The following is a 22222-nucleotide window of genomic DNA, read 5'->3' on the forward strand; positions in this document are numbered from 1 at the left end:
TTAATTTATTGAACACTCGCATTTTGCAAAATGCTTTACTTTTACCATCTTTTAAGACTGCAAATCAACTTTATGAGGTACAGTTATTATAAGGAAACTGAGTCTCAGAAGGGACAAATAACTTGTCCCAAACTTCGCATCTAATAAAGGGCACAGAGCCCAGGTACGTCAGACTCCAAAGCCATGGCATTTTACAGACTTATTGGGCGATGTTTACAGTTATGTTGAACCATGGGGCAGCACTGAAAACTCATACATAGAGTCACTACATCTAAGAAGATGGGAGATGGGCACCTGCAACTGGGATTTGACAAACCGATAAAAGAGACACTGATAACAGAGAACACTATATGAAATGAATTCCCACCTTTACTACAAGGATGTCAAGACACCTTTCTTGCAGTAAAAAGACCAACTTGAAGACATTACAGAAAGAGTCAGTGTCTACTGGGGCATAGGGCAGATGGCTAGAGGAAGAACAAAAGGCCTGTCCCCGCTCTTCTTTTCCTGAGAAGAGCCAGCTCTCTCCCTGGGGAATGAGACCCAAGAGGGAGGCAAGACCGACATCATTGTAACAGTAAAATAAGGAAAAGGGTTCTGAGATTTTTTTCATTCATTTGGATTAAGTAGTTTTAAAAAAAATTTAGGTTCTCTTGGGATGGTTAAAAAAAGGGTAATTCCCATGCACTTAAACCACACAGTTCTCTAGCCCTGTGCAAGACGTGGGAGAAAGAGGATGTTGTTTGAGGAGGAGGAGGTGCTGGTAATCGTGCAGTCACTTCAGTCTTGTCCGACTCTTGGAGACCTGTAGACTGCAGCCTGTCAGACTCCTCTGTACATGGGATTCTCCAGGCAGGAATACTGGCGTGAGTTAGCATGCCCTCTTCCAAGGGATCTTCCCAACTCTGGGATTGAGTCCATGTCTCTTATTTCTCCTGCACTGGCAAGCAGGTTCTTTACCACTAGTGCCAAGAGATTAAAAACCAGGAGTTTCCCCAATTGCTTAGGTAGATAGTAGTACTCTGGATTAAAAGCAAGGTATTACATATTACACAGACCATCCCCATGGAAAAGAAATTCAAAAAAGCAAAGTGGCTGTCTGAGGAGGCCTTACAAATAGCTGTGTAAAGAAGAGAAGCGAAAAGCAAAGGGGAAAAGGAAAGATATAAGCATCTGAATGTAGAGTTACAAAGAATAACAAGGAGAGATAAGAAAGCCTTCCTCAGCGATCAATGCAAAGAAATAGAGGAAAACAACAGAATGGGAAAGACTAGAGATCTCTTCAAGAAAATCAGAGATACCAAGGGAACATTTCATGCAAAGATGGGCTTGATAAAGGACAGAAATGGTGTGGACCTAACAGAATCAGAAGATATTAAGAAGAGGTGGCAAGAATACATAGAAGAACTGTACAAAAAAGGTCTTCACAACCCAGATAATCACTATGGTGTGATCACTCACCTAGAGCCAGACATCCTGGAATATGAAGTCAAGTGGGCCTTAGAAAGCATCACTACGAACAAAGCTAGTGGAGGTGATGGAATTCCAGTTGAGCTCTTTCAAACCCTGAAAGGTGATGCTGTGAAAGTGCTGCATTCAATATGCCAGCAAATTTGGAAAACTCAGCAGTGGCCACAGGACTGGAAAAGGTCAGTGTCAGTTTTCATTCCAATCCCAAAGAAAGGCAATGCCAAAGAAGGCTCAAACTACCGCACAATTGCACTCATCTAACATGCTAGTAAAGTAATGCTCAAAATTCTCCAAGCCAGGCTTCAGCAATACGTGAACCGTGAACTTCCAGGTGTTCAATCTGGTTTTAGAAAAGGCAGAGGAACCAGAGATCAAATTGCCAACATCCGCTGGATCATGGAAAAAGCAAGAGAGTTCCAGAAAAACATCTGTTTCTGCTTTATTGACTATGCCAAAGCCTTTGACTGTGTGGATTATAATAAACTGTGGAAAATTCTGAAAGAGATGGGAATACCAGACCACCTGACCTGCCTCTTGAGAAGCCTATATGCAGGTCAGGAAGCAACAGTTAGAACTGGACATGTAACAACAGACTGCTTCCAGATAGGAAAAGGAGTATGTCAAGGCTATATATTGTCACCTTGCTTATTTAACTTATATGCAGAATACATCATGAGAAACGCTGGACTGGAAGAAGCACAAGCTGGAATCAAGATTTCTGGGAAAAATATCAATAACCTCAGATATGCAGATGAAACCACTCTTATGGCAAAAAGTGAAGAGGAACTAAAAAGCCTCTTGATGAAAGTGAATGAGGAGAGTGAAAAAGTTGGCTTAAAGCTCAACATTCAGAAAATGAAGATCATGGCATCCGGTCCCATCACTTCATAGGAAATAGATGGGGAAACAGTGGAAACAGTGTCAGACTTTATTGTTTTGGGCTTCCAAATCACTGCAGATGGTGACTGCAGCCATGAAATTAAAAGATGCTTACTCCTTGGAAGGAAAGTTATGAGCAACCTAGATAGCATATTGAAAAGCAGAGACATTACTTTGCCAACAAAGGTCCGTCTAGTCAAGGCTATGGTTTTTCCAGTGGTCATGTATGGATGTGAGAGTTGGACTGTGAAGAAAACTGAGCGCCGAAGAATTGATGCTTTTGAACTGTGGTGTTGGAGAAGACTCTTGAGAGTCCCTTGGACTGCAAGGAGATCCAACCAGTCCATTCTGAAGGAGATCAGCCCTGGGTGTTCTTTGGAAGGAATGATGCTGAAGCTGAAACTCCAGTACTTTGGCCACCTCATGGGAAGAGTTGACTCACTGGAAAAGACCCTGATGCTGGGAGGGATTGGGGGCAGGAGAAGGGGATGACAGAGGATGAGATGGCTGGATGGCATCACGGACTCGATGGACGTGAGTCTGAGTGAACTCCGGGAGTTGGTGATGGACAGGGAGGCCTGGCGTGCTGTGATTCATGGGGTCGCAAAGAGTCGGACACGACTGAGCAACTGAACTGAACTGATTACACGGTATGATTCCTTTTGTTTAAAAACAAAAGGAGTGTCTGTGTGTGTGTGTGTGATAAAGTAAATAAAACTTTGGGATTTTCTGCCAGAAACAATTCCCCCACTCTGTGCATGTATGTATTTATTGAGCTCCTTCAGTGGGCCAGTGGACAGGATAGAGTGGTGAGCACACTGTTACATTCTCTGCTTTCTGTGAAGCAGACAGTCGGCTAGTGGAGGAAATAGACATTAATCATGTACCCCACTAATAAAATGTAAATTAAATACATCAGGAACATCATATGAATGTGTATGAAGGGCTGCTGTTAAGAGAGGCTTTCCTGAGGAAGGAGGTAATTGAGCTGAGATTTAGCAAGGAGATAGAGAAGGTGACGCAGTGGTCCATAATCTGCCTGCCAGTGTAGGAGATGCAAGAGACGTGGGTTCGATCCCTGGGTCTGAAGATCCCCTGGAGGAGGGTATGGCAACCCACTGCAGTATTTCTTGCCTGGAGAATTCCATGGACAGAGGAGCCTGGTGGGCTATAGTCCATGGGGTCACGAAAGAGTCGGACACGACTGAGCACACACACAGAGGGTGTGATGTAAGCCAGTTAGTGGTTAGGGAAGCATGTTCCAGGCAGTGCAGGTGCAAAAGAGCATTCCAAAGACATCTCCTGTCTTTGTCCTTCTGGCCACATGCTCTGATTTTACTGAAGCACAACTTCCTGTGAAAGAGCCTGTGGAAGGTAAATTATTGAGTCCTTGCCTGTGTGAAATGCTTTATGAACTCTCATCCTTGGTTAGTGCTTTGGCTATGTATGGAACTTGAGGTTGAAAGTCATTTTCCTCAGCATTTTGAAGGTTTTGCTCTGCTGTCTTCTGACATCTGTTATTGCTATTGAGATGTCTAGTCCCATTAAGATTTATGTTCCTTAATGTTTCGGGTGACTGTGTAATTCATTGTCAAGACTGGGACCCTTGAGGTGCTATCCTGAAGAAACAGTAGGACGGGAGACTTTAGCCAGGACTCTCTGTGGTAGATGGGGCCATATAGTCACCCTCTTTACATGTGACCTATTTTTCCTCTCACCTTTTAGGATCTTTTCTTTGCTTCTAGAGTTCCACATTTCATGACGATGTGTCTTACAAGAGATTCTTTTTCCTTCATTGCACTTAGGTTGTATTGGGTGGTGGTGATTAGTTCATTCCCGTCCTTCAATTTGGGGAGGTTTTCATAATTATTTCTTTAATATTTCTGCCAGCCTTCGTTAGGTAGGTGTTTAACTTCCTGGATTATCCTCTAAGTTATTTTCTTCTTTCACAAATAATGAAGGGATATTATCTGTTTGCTGAGAGATTTTTGTACATTTGTCTTCCAGTTCTATTGAAGATGTTAAACGTTTCTAGTGTTCAGTTTCTCATTCTACTCTTCTCATAGCATCCCATTCTTGTGGAAGTGTCTTTTCTCTCACTTCTCTGAGGGTGTCCTCAGGGGAGGAGGAGTAGTTGTGAGTTCTTTTTCTTTTCTTTCTTTTGTCTGTGTGTTTTGTTTGCTCCTTGCATTGCCTTCTTGAGTCGCTTTTTTTCCTGTTTGCTTTGGTCTCTGTCTGAGTCTTTCCTCAGATGCTGGTGATGCTTAGCTGTCGCTTCATGTTTCAGAGTACAGCATTCTAAAGTATCTCTGAAACCTGGGTGGAGCTTTCTGTCTCCTTTGTATGTAATTTTGCTGAGAACTAACCTCTTGGTTCTCAGAGCTTGGAAGTCTTTTCTGGGGAACTGGGGGATGACCATGCAGTTTTTCCAGAAAACACTCCCCTGCTCTCCTGCCTAGGAACTTGTCACGTGGTGACAGTGTCCTGGGCACAGGGTGGGGAAGGAGACAGAAGGTCCCAGACGTCAGCCTCTGTGGCTTTGTTTTTCCGGAGAATCGAGCCTCCTTCCCCCCACCTCCCTCCCCCCGGGGGAAGTCGCTTGGCCGTGTGAACACTCCAGAAGGCCCCGTGGTCCTGCCCCGGCCCTTCTTTAGGGGAGCTGCCCTCTGAGCTCCTCCTGCTCACGGGGGTTCCGTGGGCATGATTCTCTCACCTTCACTGCCTGTGGGCCCTCGGGCGATGACTTCCTTTCTGCTCTTCATCCCCTGACTATCTTGGGGAATTTTGTGGAAGCCTGCTCTTATTAGTTCTGCCTTTCCTCTTTTCTTCTTGCGGGTTAGTACACCTTTTTATTTTGTTCTCCTCTACTGTCTCTTGGAGTTGAGAAGGGAGACGAGATGAACCAGTGTGTTCAGCCTGCCCTTTTAAACTGATTCCAGCATGCCTTTTTCCAGGCAGAGTATGATAACTGCTGGGTAGATTCTGATAGTACTGTCAGTGCCATTCCTCGCATACGTGGTTATGGGTCACGTAGGTTTTTGTGGGCTGACTGGGGAACCCACCCACATGTATGATTTTCCCCAGGAACTAGAGAATTGTTTTTGAATTGACTCTCTGGAGGAATTATAACAGACTAGAAAAAAAATATTTCACATAGCTCTCCATTTTCCGGATCACATAGAAAATTACAGATACTGTATCATTATTGTTGAAATAAAAACCTCTGGTAACTACCAGAAACCTGAATTTTAATGGAAAAGTTTGTTCATAAGTGAAACCATAAAAATTGAACTAAGAAGCAAAGCTAAATTCTTCCATCAGTATCCCTAAAACTTCATTTTTCAACAACTTTTTGGAAAGCTGCTGCTGCTGCTAAGTCGCTTCAGTCGTGTCTGACTCTGTGCGACCCCATAGAAGGCAGCCCACGAGGCTCTGCCGTCCCTGGGATTCTCTAGGCAAGAACACTGGAGTGGGTTGCCATTTCCTTCTCCAATGCGTGAAAGTGAAGTCGCTAAGTAGTGTCCAACTCTTAGCGACCCCATGGACTGCAGCCTATCAGGCTCCTCCATCCATGGGATTTTCCAGGCAAGAGTACTGGAGTGGGGTGCCATTGTATTCCTAATTAAATTTAAGCCTAGTGTAAGTGAGAGCTGTGGGAAATGGCAATAGCCAGGAGAAGTGTTTATTTACCTGTATTTTCTTGCTGCTTTCTTGTTCCTGTCTTGCACACAACACGGTCTTCTCACACTGAATGAATTCTTCGGGATGCATGGATAACCTAGACTCAGCCAGACAGACCAATAAAACTCTCTTCCTAACCACAAGTGACTAAGAATAGCTGTGTAAAGCACCAAGGTAATGAAAATGCAACCCAGAATGTGTAAAGTACACAGGGTGCTTGAGAGTAAATGCTGCACCAGCTTGGTGTTGGAATCGCAGGGACCACTGTGCGTGTCACACCCCTGCTGCAGGCGTGGGGCTCCTGTTTCCAGCCGTCGCCATTGTGCTGGGGGAGCTTTCCCCGAGCTCCCAGTAGCTGTCTTGGCCCCAGTCTCAAGGGATTGGAAACTGTTAGGAAAACCAGGTGGCTGTTCTCTCTTACATGGCCGGAACAAGGTAAGGGCAATGAGATGTTGTCATTCCATTATTTATTTTCCTTCCTTTTAAAAAAAATATTTATTTATTTTTAATAGATTGATGATTGCTTTGCAATATTGGTTTGATTTCTGTCATACATCAACATGAATTAACCATAAGTGTACATATGTCCCTTCCCTCTTGAATCTCTCTCCCACCTCTCGCCCATTCCCACCCCTCTAGGTTATTACAGAATAAGTCCCACTGGGGCTTCCCTGGTGGCTCAGATGGTGAAGAATCTGCCTGCAATGCAGGAGACCCAGGTTCAGTCCCTGGGTTGGGAAGATCCCCTGGAGAAGGGAATGGCAACCCACTCCAGTGTTCTTGCCTGGAGAATCCCGTGGACAGAGGAGCCTGGTGGGCTGCAGTCCATGGGGTCACGAAGAGTCGGACAGGACTGAGCAACTAGCGCAGACTGAGTTCCCTGAGTCATACAGCAAATCCCCATTGGCTATCTATTTACATACGTACATTCATCCACGCCGCGCGCCGTTTATCTCACCCTCTCCCTCTTCTCCTCACCCTTGTCCATAACTCTGTTCTCTGCGTCTCCATTGCTGTTCTGCAAACAGATTCATCAGTATGTTTTCCTTCCTTTTTATTCTTCTTTCTTTAAAAAAATTTTTTTTGTTAACCTGTCTTCCCTCTGCCTTCGCAACCTTGCTTTTGACAGGATGTTGGCTAGGAACCAGAACCCATTTTGGCTTAGCCTTAAGGGCAGCTGTTTACAGAGCAGCAGTGTTACCCGGGGTTCCTTTGCCGAACGTCTGTGTGACACTGGATTTGGATCTTGTATTTAGCTGCCAGAAGTGACTGTGATGAAGTAGGGGAGATAAACTGATAGATTGGCTGCCAGAAAGATGTTGGGAGTCAATCAGATAAACAGGGCAGAGAAATAGCTTGCTGTTTTCCAGTGATAATAAAACAGAGGCCTCCGGTCCCCACATTTTTAAACGTAATTGCCACGGTAATAATGTCTAAAATAAGCAAATGAAAAAACAGCACAGGGGTTTTTTTATTTGCAATTGAGATTGCCTTTTCCCTTTTGCAATAAAGATTCATCCTATATGGAAATGAATATTTTTACAAATTTGTTTTCCTTCTCCCAGTGCCCACTTACATAAGCAAATGACAATTAGAGAGTGAACTGCTTTTGTAGGAATTTATCCCTTCTTTATTCCCATCAGACTTCTACTATTTAACTTGGTGAACTATATATATGTTGCTTCTGTGCCTTACCTACAAAATAATTACTTATGTTTGTGAGGAAACAAGTTTTAAAGTCAAACCTATATTCTTGACTGGTGACAAGCCGGAAGGGGTTTATTTTCAGGATTTCTTTAAGAAGATTTTTGGAATTTTAATCTCTGTTGCTGTTTCCCTGCCCATAGCACTTGTGTAGGAGAGATGATAATCTAGCTTTATTATTATAAGTTAAAATTCTCCTCCTTTAATGCCTAACTTTTAGATCTATTGCTTCTCCTGGCCAAGGCTTTTTAAGATCCAGTGCACATTCTTCAGTGTGTGAGAGCTAGAGAAGTAGACGCAGCTTGCCCTCAGGGACTAACCAGGGTTAAGAGGAGAGCTGGAGAGTGGTTTAGTTCCCATGGGGTTAGTTGTGTGCAATGAGAGACTGGCTCTCTGGGCTGTGTTCAGAGTACAACTTTCTTTAGGTTCCCTCTTAAAATTACTATGACTGTAAATGTGTTGGTATCATATATGGTTGGGCTTCCCAGGAGGCTCAGTGGTACAGAATCTGCCTGCAATGCAGGAAGTGCATGTTTGATCTTGGGTCGGGAAGATCCCCTTGAGTATTCAGATCCAGTATTCCTTACCTGGGAAAATCCAATGGACAGAAGAGCCTGACGGGCTATAGTCTGTGGGGTCGCAAGAGTCAGATCTGACTTAGCAACTGAGCTGCATTGCAGACTGCATGGTTAAAACATTTATTCGTAAGCATGACAGAGTATTAGGTATGGAAGGCAAGAGCAGAAAGTCCACAGTTCTAATTATATGCAGTAAAGGCTTTTTGCCTAAAGAAGACCATCCTGACTGCTGGGGTTATAGGTCAGAAGTTAACCACGTACGATTATCGTGTGGGTGGGAAGCCGATGCATTTTCCTTTTCACCACCGAGCCCTTCCCACCTGACCTTTTAAAGATTCTCCATTGATATCAACGAGGAAGACAAGACTAATCATAAAAACAACGAAAGGGGATGTTGCATACTCATTGATCCATTTGAGATGAACTGCAGGACAATAAGTCTTCCAAATGGACTTCTGCTTTCAGTTATTGCGATAGCCACCTTTTTAAAGATATATAAATATGAAAGGGTTAATGGGAATTTGGTCATGCTTTTGCCACTGGGTTGTCCCTTATTGATTGTAGTTTCAGAGCTGTCACTGTGCCATTCAGGATTCCTCCCGTGCTCTTTTAAAGTCAGTTGGTGCTGGGAGAATATAAATAAGTCACCTGCTTTCCTTTTTCCCCTAGCTCCTCCGAGAACTCATAGAACGGAAGACCAGCTCCTTGGACCCCAATGATCAGGTGGCCATGGGAAGGTAATTTGGATATGGCTTTCTGTTCATATAGGCAGCCTGTGTAATAGTTTCTCCATCTGAGTCCCCTTAATTCTACTTCCAAGGCAACGACTGGTTCTGTATTTAGGAAAGCTGGGAGTTCCTCGGTTGCCTAGTGGTTAGGATTCCAGGCTTTCTCTGCCTTGGCCAGGGCTCAATTTCTGATTGGGGAACTGAGATCCTGTAAGCTGTGTGACGTGGCCACCAAAAAAAAAGTTAAGCATGATAACAAGAGTAGACAAAGTGATGGAAATTGTTTCCTCTACATTGCCATAACTTGAATGACAATTTGATTAAGAGATTACCAAATACCTACCTGTAAAGTGTTTATTTTAGGGTTTGTTTCACAAAGTCCATTTTAAGCTCTTTGCATTGAAATTAGATCTGTATCAGTCTCTGATCAGTGGATAAAAATGTGTGCTCTCAGCTGTCAGGACCTGGCACTGGGCACAACCTGTTTCTCGGTCTGTGAGTCTGCTCTCATTTAGACCTCTGCCCCTTCAGTGAAAGCTGCCGCACAATTAGATGTAGAACTCGGCAGCATTGCCTAGATGTCAGGGTAGGATGGAACACAGTGAAGGAAGACCCCTGTGCATATGCTTCATCCTGTGGTTGGAAAACAAAAAGGACATTTAAAGTGCTGCCTAATGAATAGTGTACATTTAAATAGCCATGAGCCGTAACATGCAAGAGCATAAATGGAAACCAAAGCTGCAGGTGTCAGAATGGGATTCTGGGGAAGAGCAGCATTCTGAGAGATCACAAGGAAAAATTTGTGCTGATGGAATAATTTTATGTGAGTAAAACCTTTGAATTTTAGGATAGGATGTTAATATTTTATATATCACTGGAATGCTCTAGAGAGCTGTTCACTATAAATTTAATGTGATCGAGCAAATTGCATTTAAGTGGTGATTATATTGTACATCTATCTGACTTTACAATAAAATAGATTATGGTAATTAAGATTATATTAAGATTACAGTAATTGGATTTCCCTAGATTTTTTTTTTTTGATGTTGAACTTTCATTTGAGTCAGGTAAGATGACCAACTGCTGCTGTTTCTCCGTTTCCCCCCCACATTTTGTTCATATAAGCAATTTATGAAGATTTTCTTAGCCCAGTATCCTTTATTTGAAAAATGAATTTCTTTTAATTTAAAATGACTTGCTGAATATATAACTCTTGTTTGGATCCTGATTCAAACAAACTAACTGTAAAATTGAGACAATCTGGAAAATTCAAAGACTGACTGAATATTTGGTAGTTAACTTTTTTTCGGTGTGATAGTGGTATTGAGATTATTTGGGGGCTCCTGGTATCGAGATTATTTTGGAGGGGGAGGGGAAAGCCCTTTACCTTTCAGCAACACATTCTGAAATAATGTGGCTGAAATGAAAATTAAATAAAATGATTATAAAACTAGTATCAATAGCAGATAATTCTTAACACTTAGAAAAAATGGAAAGCACAAGGAAAAGCAGCTGAGTATTGACAATGGGAAAATTAGATTTAAAGAATTCGCATGTTCAAACCAAACAGCAGGTGCAATATTAGTCATAGAATGGGCTGTGCAACTAAACATCAACAGCAAACCCAAGCAGCTACACTCAGTTTGATGGGTTTCCCTGCAGACTGGTAGATTTAGCGCTTGGCACAGTAACTCCACATACTAAGGAGCATTGTTCACCAAATCTGCTGGAGAATTTCCCAGCTGCCATTTTTTTTTTTTACCATTGCACAAATCCTCTTCAATCGATTAGTCGCTTGGCCCCAGTCTGTCTTGAGGAGCTTGGTGTACATTGAATGATTTCCTTATGCAGTGTTGTTAGTGAGAAAAATTCTGATTTGTCAACACGTGTAACTATTTCTATTGATGATGCATAACATCACTTGTGAATTTCCCAGGCAATGGCTTGCAATCCAGAAGCTACGAAGCAAAATCCACAAGAAAGTAGATAGAAAAGCCAGCAAAGGAAGGAAACTTCGGTGAGTTACTTTTTAGAACAAATGTTAACATTGTGTGTTGTTACTTCTTCTTTTGAATGTTGGCTATGACTTTTTTTTCTATTCTTATGATTCTGTTTTTAAGGAGCAGAAAAATCACTAGAGCAATATTTGAGACTTCTTTGAGATTCACTTTTTCTTACTCTGAAATGGAAAGTGTTAGTTACTTTTTGTGCTACTGCTGTGAATGAATAGGTTGAATAATATTTGTATTTCCCTGAAAGAGACATAATCGAAAAAGAAGACAAGAGAATTGAAATTGCCTTAGTTTTGAAAGGACTTCCCTGGTGGCTCAGATGATAAAGCATCTGTCTACAATGCGGGAGACCCGGGTTCGAGCCCTGGGTTGGGAAGATCCCCTAGAGAAGGAAATGGCAATCCACTCCAGTACTATCGCCTGGAAAATCCCATGGACAAAGGAGCCTGGTAGGCTACAGTCTGTGGGGTCGCAAAGAGTTGGACATGACTGAGCGACTTCACTTTCACTTTAGTTTTGAAAAATGATTTCCTATTACAATGTAAAAATTGTACTTTGGAGTCTTATTTAAGCAGAATTATATTGGTCCATTTTCATGATGCCATACATGTACCTAGTATGCTAAAAAGATAAAAAATGAAGGCTTCCAGAGATTGTTAACACTGTGCTTAAATGAGATGAGGAGTAGAACTTTTATGAGAATACAGAAACATATCTGAGTGGAGGAGAGCCCTCAAACCTGTGAGCCCTTGAAAGTCTTAAAAAGAATGGGAACAAAGAAGGAACCAGAGTAGACATTGCTGTGCTTTCAGACTGAGATTCCTTGTAACTATTTTTATATATTACATAATATCACTCACACAAGGCCTCAGTGTCAAGAAACTACTTGTAATTCAAGTGCACATTGAAAAAAAAATCTTAAACTCATTGTGTTAGGCCAGTTTTAGGCAGATAGCTAATCCCACATTTTTGTTAGAGCCTGCCTGTCATTAAAATTATTTCTGGACAAATGTGGATCTATCTCATTTTTAAGTATCTTCAGAGAAGCAGATTCCACTACTTTAATTAACCTGTTTTAGTATTTAACAGAACTCATCAGGAAATGCTTATTTTTCTTTAAGTTTGAAGAAGTGCAAAGCAGCTTTTCATTATCTTTTGACTGAAAGTCACTTTTCTTAAATCTCAGGTTAAATTGTTACAATTTGTTTAACCTTTTTTATATGCCGAAGTTTCCAAACCTTTCTGCTTCTCCCAAGTTTGTTATCAATCTACCTACCAGTTAAGAGCATGGACTCAAGAGCCAGACTCCCTAAGTCTGAATCCCACCTTTGACACCAATTAGTAGTTACTCTGAGCAAGACCCTTAAACTCTCTGTTCTAGTTTCTTCATCTGTAGAATGGGGTTGATAATAGTACCAGACTTGTAGGGTTGCTACAGGGATTAAACGAGTACATGTACGTACCGCTTTTAGACTAGCACCAGGAACACAGCATGGGGAAGGGCAGGGCAGCCCACTCCAGTGTTCTTGTTGGAGAATCCCATAGACAGTGGAGCCTGGCGGGCTGCAGTCCATGGGGCCACACAGAGTTGGATACGACTGAGCGACTAACACAGTACCACAACGGGGACATAGCAAGCACTGTGTGTGTTTTTGCCATTATTCCTATTATTGTTACTGCTGTTATCCCAAGACTGCATCAGTCTCCTACTGGGATGTTCGTTTACTTGCTCACTCACCTGTGTGCCTCATTGGCACCTGTCTCTTCTGTACCCCCATCCCTGATAGGATTTAAAGAAGAATGTTACTACTAGTACTTTATAATTGATCGGGCTGAATAAATACCTGTTCTTTAATTTTGAGATTAGACTTTTCTCCAATAGTGCACTTTTAAAATTGGAACTTTGAAGAAGACATACACTCTATGTATGTTATCACTTTCATGTGGAATCTAAGAAATAAAACGAATGTACACGACAAAACAGAAACAGGCTCACAGAGAGAAGAAATTAGTGGCTACCAGCGGAGAGAAGGAGGGGTGAGATGGGGATATGGGGATTAAAAGGCAGACTGCTGTGTACAAAATAAAATGGCAGCAAGGATAAATTGAACGGCACAGGGAAATATAGCCATTATTTTATAATCGCTTTAAATGGAGTATAATCTATAAAAATATTGAATCACAGTGTTGTATATCTGGAAGTAATACAATGTTGTAGATCAACTATACTTCTAGTTAATTAATTAATAGCTCTGTGAGGCTTTAAATGTTCTCTCGAGGGAGGAGCCCAGGATTTCAGTCAGGAGACTGGCTTTGTCTGGCTGTATGATGTTGGTTGCTCTTTATTCTCTGAGCCTCACTTTACTCATTTAATAAGTTGAAATACTAATCCCTGTGTGTGTATGTGTGTGAGAGAGAGTCAGTCGTGTCCAACTCTCTGTGATCCCATGGACTCTAGCTCTCCAGGCTCCTCTGTCCATGGAGTTCTCCAGACAAGAATACTGAAGTGGGTCGCCATGCCCTTCTCCAGGGGATCGTCCTGATCCAGGGATCAAACCTGGGTTTCCCACATTGCAGGCTCTTTACTTACTGTCTGAGCCACCAAGGAAGCCTGATTTGGTTTGAGGGATGGATTTGATTCGAGGATTCAAATAATGTGTATATGTCTAGTACATAATAAACATTTGAAAGTGTTAGAGTCTTTGATTTCTCTTGTGTTTACCTATTGGCATTGCTGTTGCAAATATATGCTCTTCAAAAGAATTGAAAAGAGCAAAAGATGTTTTTTCTACATTACTGTATTTTTGTGAGTTTTAAAGCTGCTAGGGCAAATATCTATAATTGTGTGTCCCTTGAGGGCAAGAATTGTGCTGATTTTTTCCAAGTTAATTCCAACCTCATTGCCTACTCTAGTGCCTCTCAGACATGTTTTTGGATGATCGTGACAGTAAAATTAACCCGCTTATCAAGAAAGACTTTCTGTGAGATGCAGCATTCACACTTGACACTGAGCAGACCAGGAAGAGTTAGCCTATGGAAAGGCCAAAAAGAATAATATTTGCCAAACACAGGCTTGAGAATATCCCCGTCTGTTTTGGGAACCAAAGTTCATTTGTTTTGGCAGACTTGAGGTAAATATGAGGGAATAACAGGAGGTGAGACTGTGTGAATAAGTGGGTGCTAAATCGTGGTCATGCTCGACATTTGGACTTTATTCTGTGGACTGTAGCAAGTCATTGAGAAACAAGGAAGCCTGAGCACCTGTCAGAGATTGGAGCAGTGCGTCACAGCTAGCTGCACTTTGGGGCCTTAGATCGGACCCTGGAAAGGCAGAGGACAGTGGGACAAAAAATGGTTGACACTGAATAAGGCCTGTGGTTTAGGTAATGGACTGTACAGGTGTTAATTTCCTAATAGCATTCGAGGAAGCTAGGTGAAGGTGTACATGAACTCTGCACTACTTCGGTAACTTTCTCGTAAGTCTGCAATTATAGCACAGCACAAGAAGTAAGAGGGAAAGTAATAAATAAGGTCATGTGCTTTGAACTGTGTTGCAGTTCCATCACCTGTATTCATCGAGGCTCTCTTTGTGACCATGACTGTGTGGGATGTGGTCAGAATCAGTGATGTTCATATATAGCAATAACGACAACTAACATTTATAAAACTGTCGGGCACTGCAGAGCAGTTTACATGCAGAAGTGGAAAAGACACATCCTCCGATGCTAAAATGTTCAGGTTTGAAATCTGGCTCTTGCACTGACTGGCCTTGAGACCCCTTGGGCAAGTCACTTAACATCTCTCTGTGCTTCAGTTTCCTCATCTGTCAAGCCAGTATGATAATAGAAGGCACATTCCATAGGACTGTCATGCAGATTGAAATTAGCTAACTCATGGAAAGTACTTCAGATAAGTGACTCACCCACTGTTACAGAGCTAGTAATCATGAACGTAGATTTAAGCTAATTGGTCTGATTCCAGAGTCCACTTCTAACCTGTGGCTCTTGAGTTGTTTCTGTGGCTAGGACTTAGGAGACACCGACATGATATCTAGGCTACATTAGAACTCTGCTGTGAAGGTTTTAACAAAGGGCCTAGGCTAGATGAGAATAGGTTTAGTTGCTCAGTCGTGTCCAAGACTCTTGCAGCCCCATGGACTGTAGCCTGTGAGGCTCCTCTGTCCATGGGATTCTCCAGGCAAGATTACTGGAGTGGGTTGCCATTTCCTTCTCCAGGATAGATGAGAATACATGTCGTAAATAACTTACTTTAAATTAGACCTCCAGAAGAGCTGGTGGTGTGCCAGCTGTCGTCACTGGTACTGGGTTCCACCATGGGCAGGCTTTGCTCTTTGTTTGTGGTTCAGTACAGACGCTCAGTCGTGTCCGACTCTTTGTGACCCCATGAATCACAGCACACCAGGCCTCCCTGTCCATCACCAACTCCCGGAGTTCACTCAAACTCATGTCCATTGAGTCGGTGATGCCATGCAGCCATCTCATCCTTTTGTCCCCTTCTCCTCCTGCCCCCAGTCCCTCCCAGTATCAGGGTCTTTTCCAATGAGTCAGCTCTTTGCTTGAGATGGCCAAAGTATTGGAGTTTCTGCCTCAGCATCAGTCCTTCCAATGAACACTCAGGACTGATCTCCTTTAGGATGGATTGGTTGGACCTCCTTGCAGTCCAAGGGACTCTCAAGAGTCTTCTCCAACACCACAGTTCAAAAGCATCAATTCTTCGGCACTCAGTCTTCTTCACAGTCCAACTCTCGAATCCATACATGACCACAGGAAAAACCATAGCCTTGATTAGACAGACCTTAGTCAGCAAAGTCGGAGAAGGCAATGGCACCCCACTCCAGTACTCTTGCCTGAAAAATCCCATGGATGGAGGAGCCTGGTGGGCTGCAGTCCATGGGGTCGCGAAGAGTCGGGCACGACTGAGCAACTTCACTTTCACTTTTCACTTTCATGCATTGGAAAAGGAAATGGAAACCCACTTCCATTGTTCTTGCCTGGAGAATCCCAGGGATGGTGGAGACTGGTGGGCTGCCGTCTATGGGGTTGCACAGAGTCGGACACGACTGAAGCGACTTAGCAGCAGCAGCAGCAGTCGGCAAAGTAATGTCCCTGCTTTTGAATATGCTCTCTAGGTTGGTCATGACTTTTCTTCCAAAGAGTAAGCGTCTTTTAATTTCATGGCTGCAGTCACCATCTGCAGTGATTTTGGAGCCCCCTAAAATGAAGTCTGACACTCTTTCCCCATCTATTTTCCATGAAGTGATGGGACTGGATGCCATGATCTTCGTTTTCTGAATGTTGAGCTTTAAGCCAACTTTTTCACTCTCTTCTTTCAGTTTCATCAAGAGGCTTTTTAGTTCCTCTTCACTTTCTGCCATAAGGGTGGTATGTTTGTGGTAGGGTTGGAAAAAAAAGAAATACCATAGCAAAGGTGAACATGGCCTTGTGGAAACATTAATTTCAATGATAGCAGGTCAGTGGCATCACCCTGGTCAGATTGGTTGTTAGCAGTTTGCTAGTTGGATGCTAGAAAATAACATCAAAAAAAAGGAAATATGCTGGGTTTTGGAAATAATTATGATTATTAATTCCCAGTATTTTACTCAGCATTATCTGTAAGTGGATTTGATCCTGATTTAAGCAGAATCTTAATGTAAATGAATTAAAGTCTCAGGCCTTTAATAATGAAATGTCATACTGTGTTTTGTGTTTGTGTGTTCTTCTGCAACAAAATTATATTTATTCCTTCTTAATATGGTTGGTAATTTTAATACTAAAACATACATCCATCCTCAGCACTGAGATGAGGTAAAAATGCATTGTATTAAATCATCTTTAATCTGATTACTACTTAAAAGCCTGTCCTTCACCATGCAGTTACTAGTTATTGAATATATTGTATTAAAGTATAAAGGTATTCCACAGAGCAGTGCCATCCAATAAAAAGTACCTTTACGTGTGTAATTTTTTAAATTTTCTTTTAATTGGAAGGTAATTGCTTTGCAGTGTTGTGTTGGTTTCTTCCGTGTATAGGATGAATCAGCTATCAGCATAACCATGATTGTAATACCCCTTCCCGCCCCGCCCCCCCCAGGTCATCGCAGACCCACAGGCTGAACTCCTCTGTTATACAGGGGCTTTGCCTGGCTGTCTCTCTCACACCTTGTGATAGGTATGTTTCAGGGCTGCTCTCTCAGTCTGTCCCACCCTCTCCTTCCCTGGTTGTGTCCACGAGCCCATTCTCTTAAGTCTGGACTCTTACTCCTGCCCTGCAAATAGGTTCCTCAGTTACATGTATAATTTTAAATGTTCTAGTAGCTGCAATTAAAAAGGGGGAAAAAGAAATAAGTGTACTTAAGTAATAATACATTTCATTTAGCCCAATATCTAGCTTATAGTATTTTAACAATTTATTGTTTTAAAATTATTCGTGATATATTTTACATTTTTTCCATCTGAAATTTTCAAAATCTGGTGCACATTTCCAGTGTTCAGTAAGCCACCTGTGGCCAATGACTCCTGGATCAGACAACGCAACTATTGGGTATAGTTCATAGTCTTTGTCTAGACAGTGAATTAAACCTGTCTTTGGACATAGCCAAAAATAGTTTTCATTTTTTCAGATGAAAACTGAAGTTTGGTGAAGCCTAAAAGACATTAAAGGGCTTCCCTGGTGGCTCAGATGGTAAAGAATCTGCCTACAATGTGGGAGATGTGGGTTCGATCCCTGGTTTGGGAAGGTCCCCTGGAGGAGGGCATGGCAACCTAGAATGGATAAGCAACAAGATCCTACTGTATACCACAGGGAACTGTATTCAATACCCTGTGATAAACCATTATGGAAAAGTATATGAAAAAAAAAATGTGTGTGTATAGCTGTGTGTGTGTATATCTATCAGTTCAGTTCAGTCACTCAGTCATGTCCAACTCTTGGTGACCCCATGGACTGCAGCATGCCAGGCTTCACTACCCATTACCAACTCTGGTAGCTTGCTCAGACTCATGTCCATCCAGTCAGTGATGCCATCCAACCATCTCATGCTCTGTCATCCCCTTCTCCTGCTTTCAATCTTTCCCAGCATCAGGTCTTTTTCAGTGAGCCAGTTCTTCACATCAGGTGGCCAAAAAATTGGAGCCCCACCCTTGGCATCAGTCCTTCCAATGAATATTCAGGACTGATTTCCTTTAGTTTGATCTGATCTCCTTGCAGTCCAAGGACTCTCAAGAGTCTTTTCCAGCACCAGAGTTCAAAAACATCAATTCTTTGGCGCTCAGCTTTCTGTATGGTCCAACTCTCATATCCATACATGATTACTGCAAAAGCTATAGCTTTGACTTGACGGACCTTTGTCGGCAAAGTAATGTCTCTGCTTTTTAATATGCTGACTAGGTTGGTAGTAGCTTTTCTTTCAAGAAGCAAGCATCTTTTAATCTCATGGCTACAGTCACCATCAGCAGTGATTATGGAGCCGAAGAAAATAAAGTCTGTTACTGTTTCCATTGTTTGCCCATCTATTTGCCATGAAGTAATGGGTCAGGATGCCGTGATGCTCATTTTTGAATGTGGAGTTTTAAGCCAGCTTTTTCACTCTCCTCTTTCACCTTCATGAGGAGGCTCTGAGTTACTCTTCGCTTTCTGCCATAAGGGTGGTGTCATCTGCATATCTTAAGTTATTGATATTTCTCTCAGCAATCTTGATTCCATCTTGTGCTTCATCCAGGCATTTCGCATGATGTACTCTGCATATAAGTTAAATACACACACATGTATATATATATATATACACACACACACACTGAATCACTTTGTTATACAGCAGAAATTAGCAAAACTTCGTAAATCAATTATGCTTCAATAAAATAAAGAAAAGAATCTTCACTTTAGCACTGTTTATAATGCTTTTTTAAGGGGGTGAAGTCGCTCAGTCATGTCCAACTCTTTGTGACCCCATGGACTGTAGCCTACCAGGCTCCTCTGTCAGTGGGATTTTCCAGGCATTAGTACTGGAGTAGATTGCCATTTCCTTCTCCAGGGGATCTTCCCAACCCAGGGATCGAACCCGGGTCTCGCACGTTGTAGATAGACGCTTAACCATCTGAGCCACCAGGGAAGTATAAGGGGGAAGACTGTATAAATGCTTATCAATAGGAGATTTAGTAAATTACAATATATTGATGCAACAGAATATTCTGGAACTATTAAAAAGAATACAGTATGACATAGTGGAAAAACGCATGGTGCATGAGCATGTGAAAATATATTAAGTTTATATTTGTCTTATATATGGAGACTGCTATAGGCAAACTTAATTAACTGATTATTTCTAGAGATTACAGGGGACTTGTCAGTTCTTTCTGTATTTCTGAATTTGTAATTATATATTACTTTTTATAATTAGGAGGTAATGGGCATAAAGGAAGTATGATGAACAGAGATTTTGTTTTTGCGTCTTATAAGAAGTGAAGAATTGGAAACAATACAACTGTTCAGAAATATGAAAATATATTTATACTACTTCCTGGAATTTTGTATACAGCTGTGGAGATACAATGCTAAGTGAAAGAAAAGAATAGGAAATTGTGTTGTGTGGATTACTATGTAAAATGAACATAATTAACCAAAATATTAATAATATTTATAAATATTCATAACAGTCCTTCTGTAGATGAAACAATATGTATGCATATTTTTTGTGTACTTAGTTGGTTTTCCAAATTTTCTGTAATGGATTTATGCTTTTTTCTATTACTCTTGTAATGGGAAAAATCTTATCACTATTAGTCTTTAAAATTCATTTTTTAAAGATTGAAATTTGGGAGGCTTGGCTATTTGGTGGTAGAGAATCAAATTCTTTGATGTGGGTAAAAATGTTTTTTAAATGGTGAAACATTACACATATGTTATATCATTTTTGTGTGGATAGTATTTTGCCCAAGAAGAGGGTTTTTTTTTTTTTTTTTGGTTAGAATTTTATATGACATGTCCTGCAGCCTCTTCTTTTATAAATAGAAGGGGATACCTTCTTTGAATTCTCTTAGCTCTAATTTGGTCTGTGTAAGGTCAAATATTTATTCAGCCTTCTTCACCAGAGGATCTCAAAGCACTTTGTATAAAAATACCTCTTTTTTTCTACTGGTGGGAGATGGAACTGACACAACTTCAATTTTTATAACACCTTGACTGAAAATGTAGGGAGTAGACTCTACGTAGCAGTTGTAGGCCTTAGTTTAAGAAGGGTGAAATGAAAGGTCTGGTGGAACTGGTGAATGAAGGTGATTCCGGAAGCCTTTTCTGACTCCGGGAACCAGTGCTAGTGAGTGATGAGGTGTTCCATTTGGATGGTACGCCACTGCCTCTGCTCCCGACTGAAAAATGATCAGGATATATGCAGAGAAGGGGACAATGGGGTAATCCGGTCCTCACCACCTCTTGTCTGGAGTGATGTTTAAGGCTTAGTGTATTGCTTCAGGGCACAAATGTGTGCCCTTTTTTGGGCCATGAGATAATGGAGTTGTGTAGAACTACTGTCATTTACAGTGTGCCCTTATCAGACTTTCTCCTATAACACTGTTACAGGAGAATAGGGTTTTTATGGTTATGAGTGGCACATGCCTAGAAATTATTCCCTGTTCCACTCTGGAGCCGGATGTTCTTGCGATCATGTGGAGTTTGTTACCTCATAGAATGTGTTTCCTTTTCTAGGTTAATAGTTACTAATGTTGCTGCCTGTTGTTTTCCTACTTTATTTAGGTTTCATGTGCTTAGCAAGCTGCTGAGCTTCATGGCACCTATTGACCATACCACAATGAATGATGATGCCAGGTGAGTAATAGATTAATTATATGTCTCAAATGGCTTCATGAAAGCCCAGTATTGACCTGTGCTAAAGCCTGTCGCCCTCTCCGTTTCTTCTTATCAGTTAACCATTTGTCATCGGCATCACTGAAAGGGTCCTTGTAACATCTCTTCACTCCCATAGTTACTGTAAAACCAAAACAAAATTTTTGTAAATCTCAGTGCTGTCTCTGGTGGGTTTTTGTTTTTGCTGTTTTGTTTTTAACATTAGCCACCTGCTTTGGACATCTGAGCTCTTCTCTAGATAGATGGGCTGGGACAGTGCACACACACTTGCTCCATGTGTTTGGGATTTTATGTATATGTTCTCCTTTTAAAAATGGGTGTAGAGCTTGCTCTAGGGATGTGCATTGTGTCTTGTTTGTTCAGAGTACTGTTGAGAATTTTGGGGTTTTTTTGAGCATTTTTTACAAAAAAGTACATGCTCATTTTACAAACTGGAAATGTGTATGCAAAAGTATACTCATAATTTAGAGATAATTAAAGAATTATCCATTTTTAAAGAATCATTCCTTCTATATTTATTAGTTGGCATTCTACTACAACATAATATTTTTATAATATTACTTATCTAGCCATATCTCTTCTCTTATTTACATTCATTTATATCAATATGGACTCATGCTTTCCTATTTTATTCAGTTAGTTAGAATCTGTTGTTGTCGTTATTTATTTTGGTTTGTCTCAGATTAATAGAAGTCCCTTCAAGCTGGTTTCATCTTTTTGAGATATCCCTACTTATTCTTTGAGTACTTCTTACTTTCCACCACAACAAGGTATTCTAGGCTCATCTCACATTTTCCCATTTCCAGTCCTGGAATCACTCTTTCTCCAAGGAATGCTGACTGTTTTTAATGGAGTACGGTTTTTAGAAACCAAGTTCTGGGCGCTGAGATGCTCATTATTCTAGGCATCATTGTTTCTAGGTTCTGTCAGTGTGTGGAGATAGGACGAGTGTGTACACACACGCACCACATACACACGCACAGGACATTACCACTTTTAACATCTGAGGGTATTTCCTTTCAGTCTTTATGTTCTTGTTTTTCTTTTTATGTAATTAAAATTATATTCTACTCTTGTGATCTTTTTATTTAAATATTTTGCATACTCTGACCATTTAGTATCATTAAAATTATTCAAAAATTTAAGTGACTACGTAATATCTATTTTAGCCATCTGCTAATTTTTGGAAATTTAAATTGTTTTATCATTGTTGTAATGCTGTGATAGACGTTTTAAAACATAAATCTTTACCAAGTGATATTATTGGTCATAATGTAGGCACATGTGGATT

At 41.2% G+C, this 22222-nt stretch overlaps 1 protein-coding gene across 1 annotated transcript in view; it reads left to right on the top strand.

The window, feature by feature from the left end:
• The window catches only part of AATF (apoptosis antagonizing transcription factor), a 111282-nt gene that overhangs the window by 64622 nt on the left and 24438 nt on the right, over positions 1-22222 (top strand). The window contains exons 9-11 of the mRNA XM_018064167.1: positions 8982-9049; positions 10977-11057; positions 20821-20892. Coding sequence (XP_017919656.1) covers positions 8982-9049; positions 10977-11057; positions 20821-20892 — 221 coding nt within the window. The remainder of the gene's footprint in view (positions 1-8981; positions 9050-10976; positions 11058-20820; positions 20893-22222) is intronic.

The sequence above is a fragment of the Capra hircus genome, chromosome 19, assembly GCF_001704415.2.
Source record: "Capra hircus breed San Clemente chromosome 19, ASM170441v1, whole genome shotgun sequence".
In the NCBI taxonomy this organism is placed as follows: Eukaryota; Metazoa; Chordata; class Mammalia; order Artiodactyla; family Bovidae; genus Capra; species Capra hircus.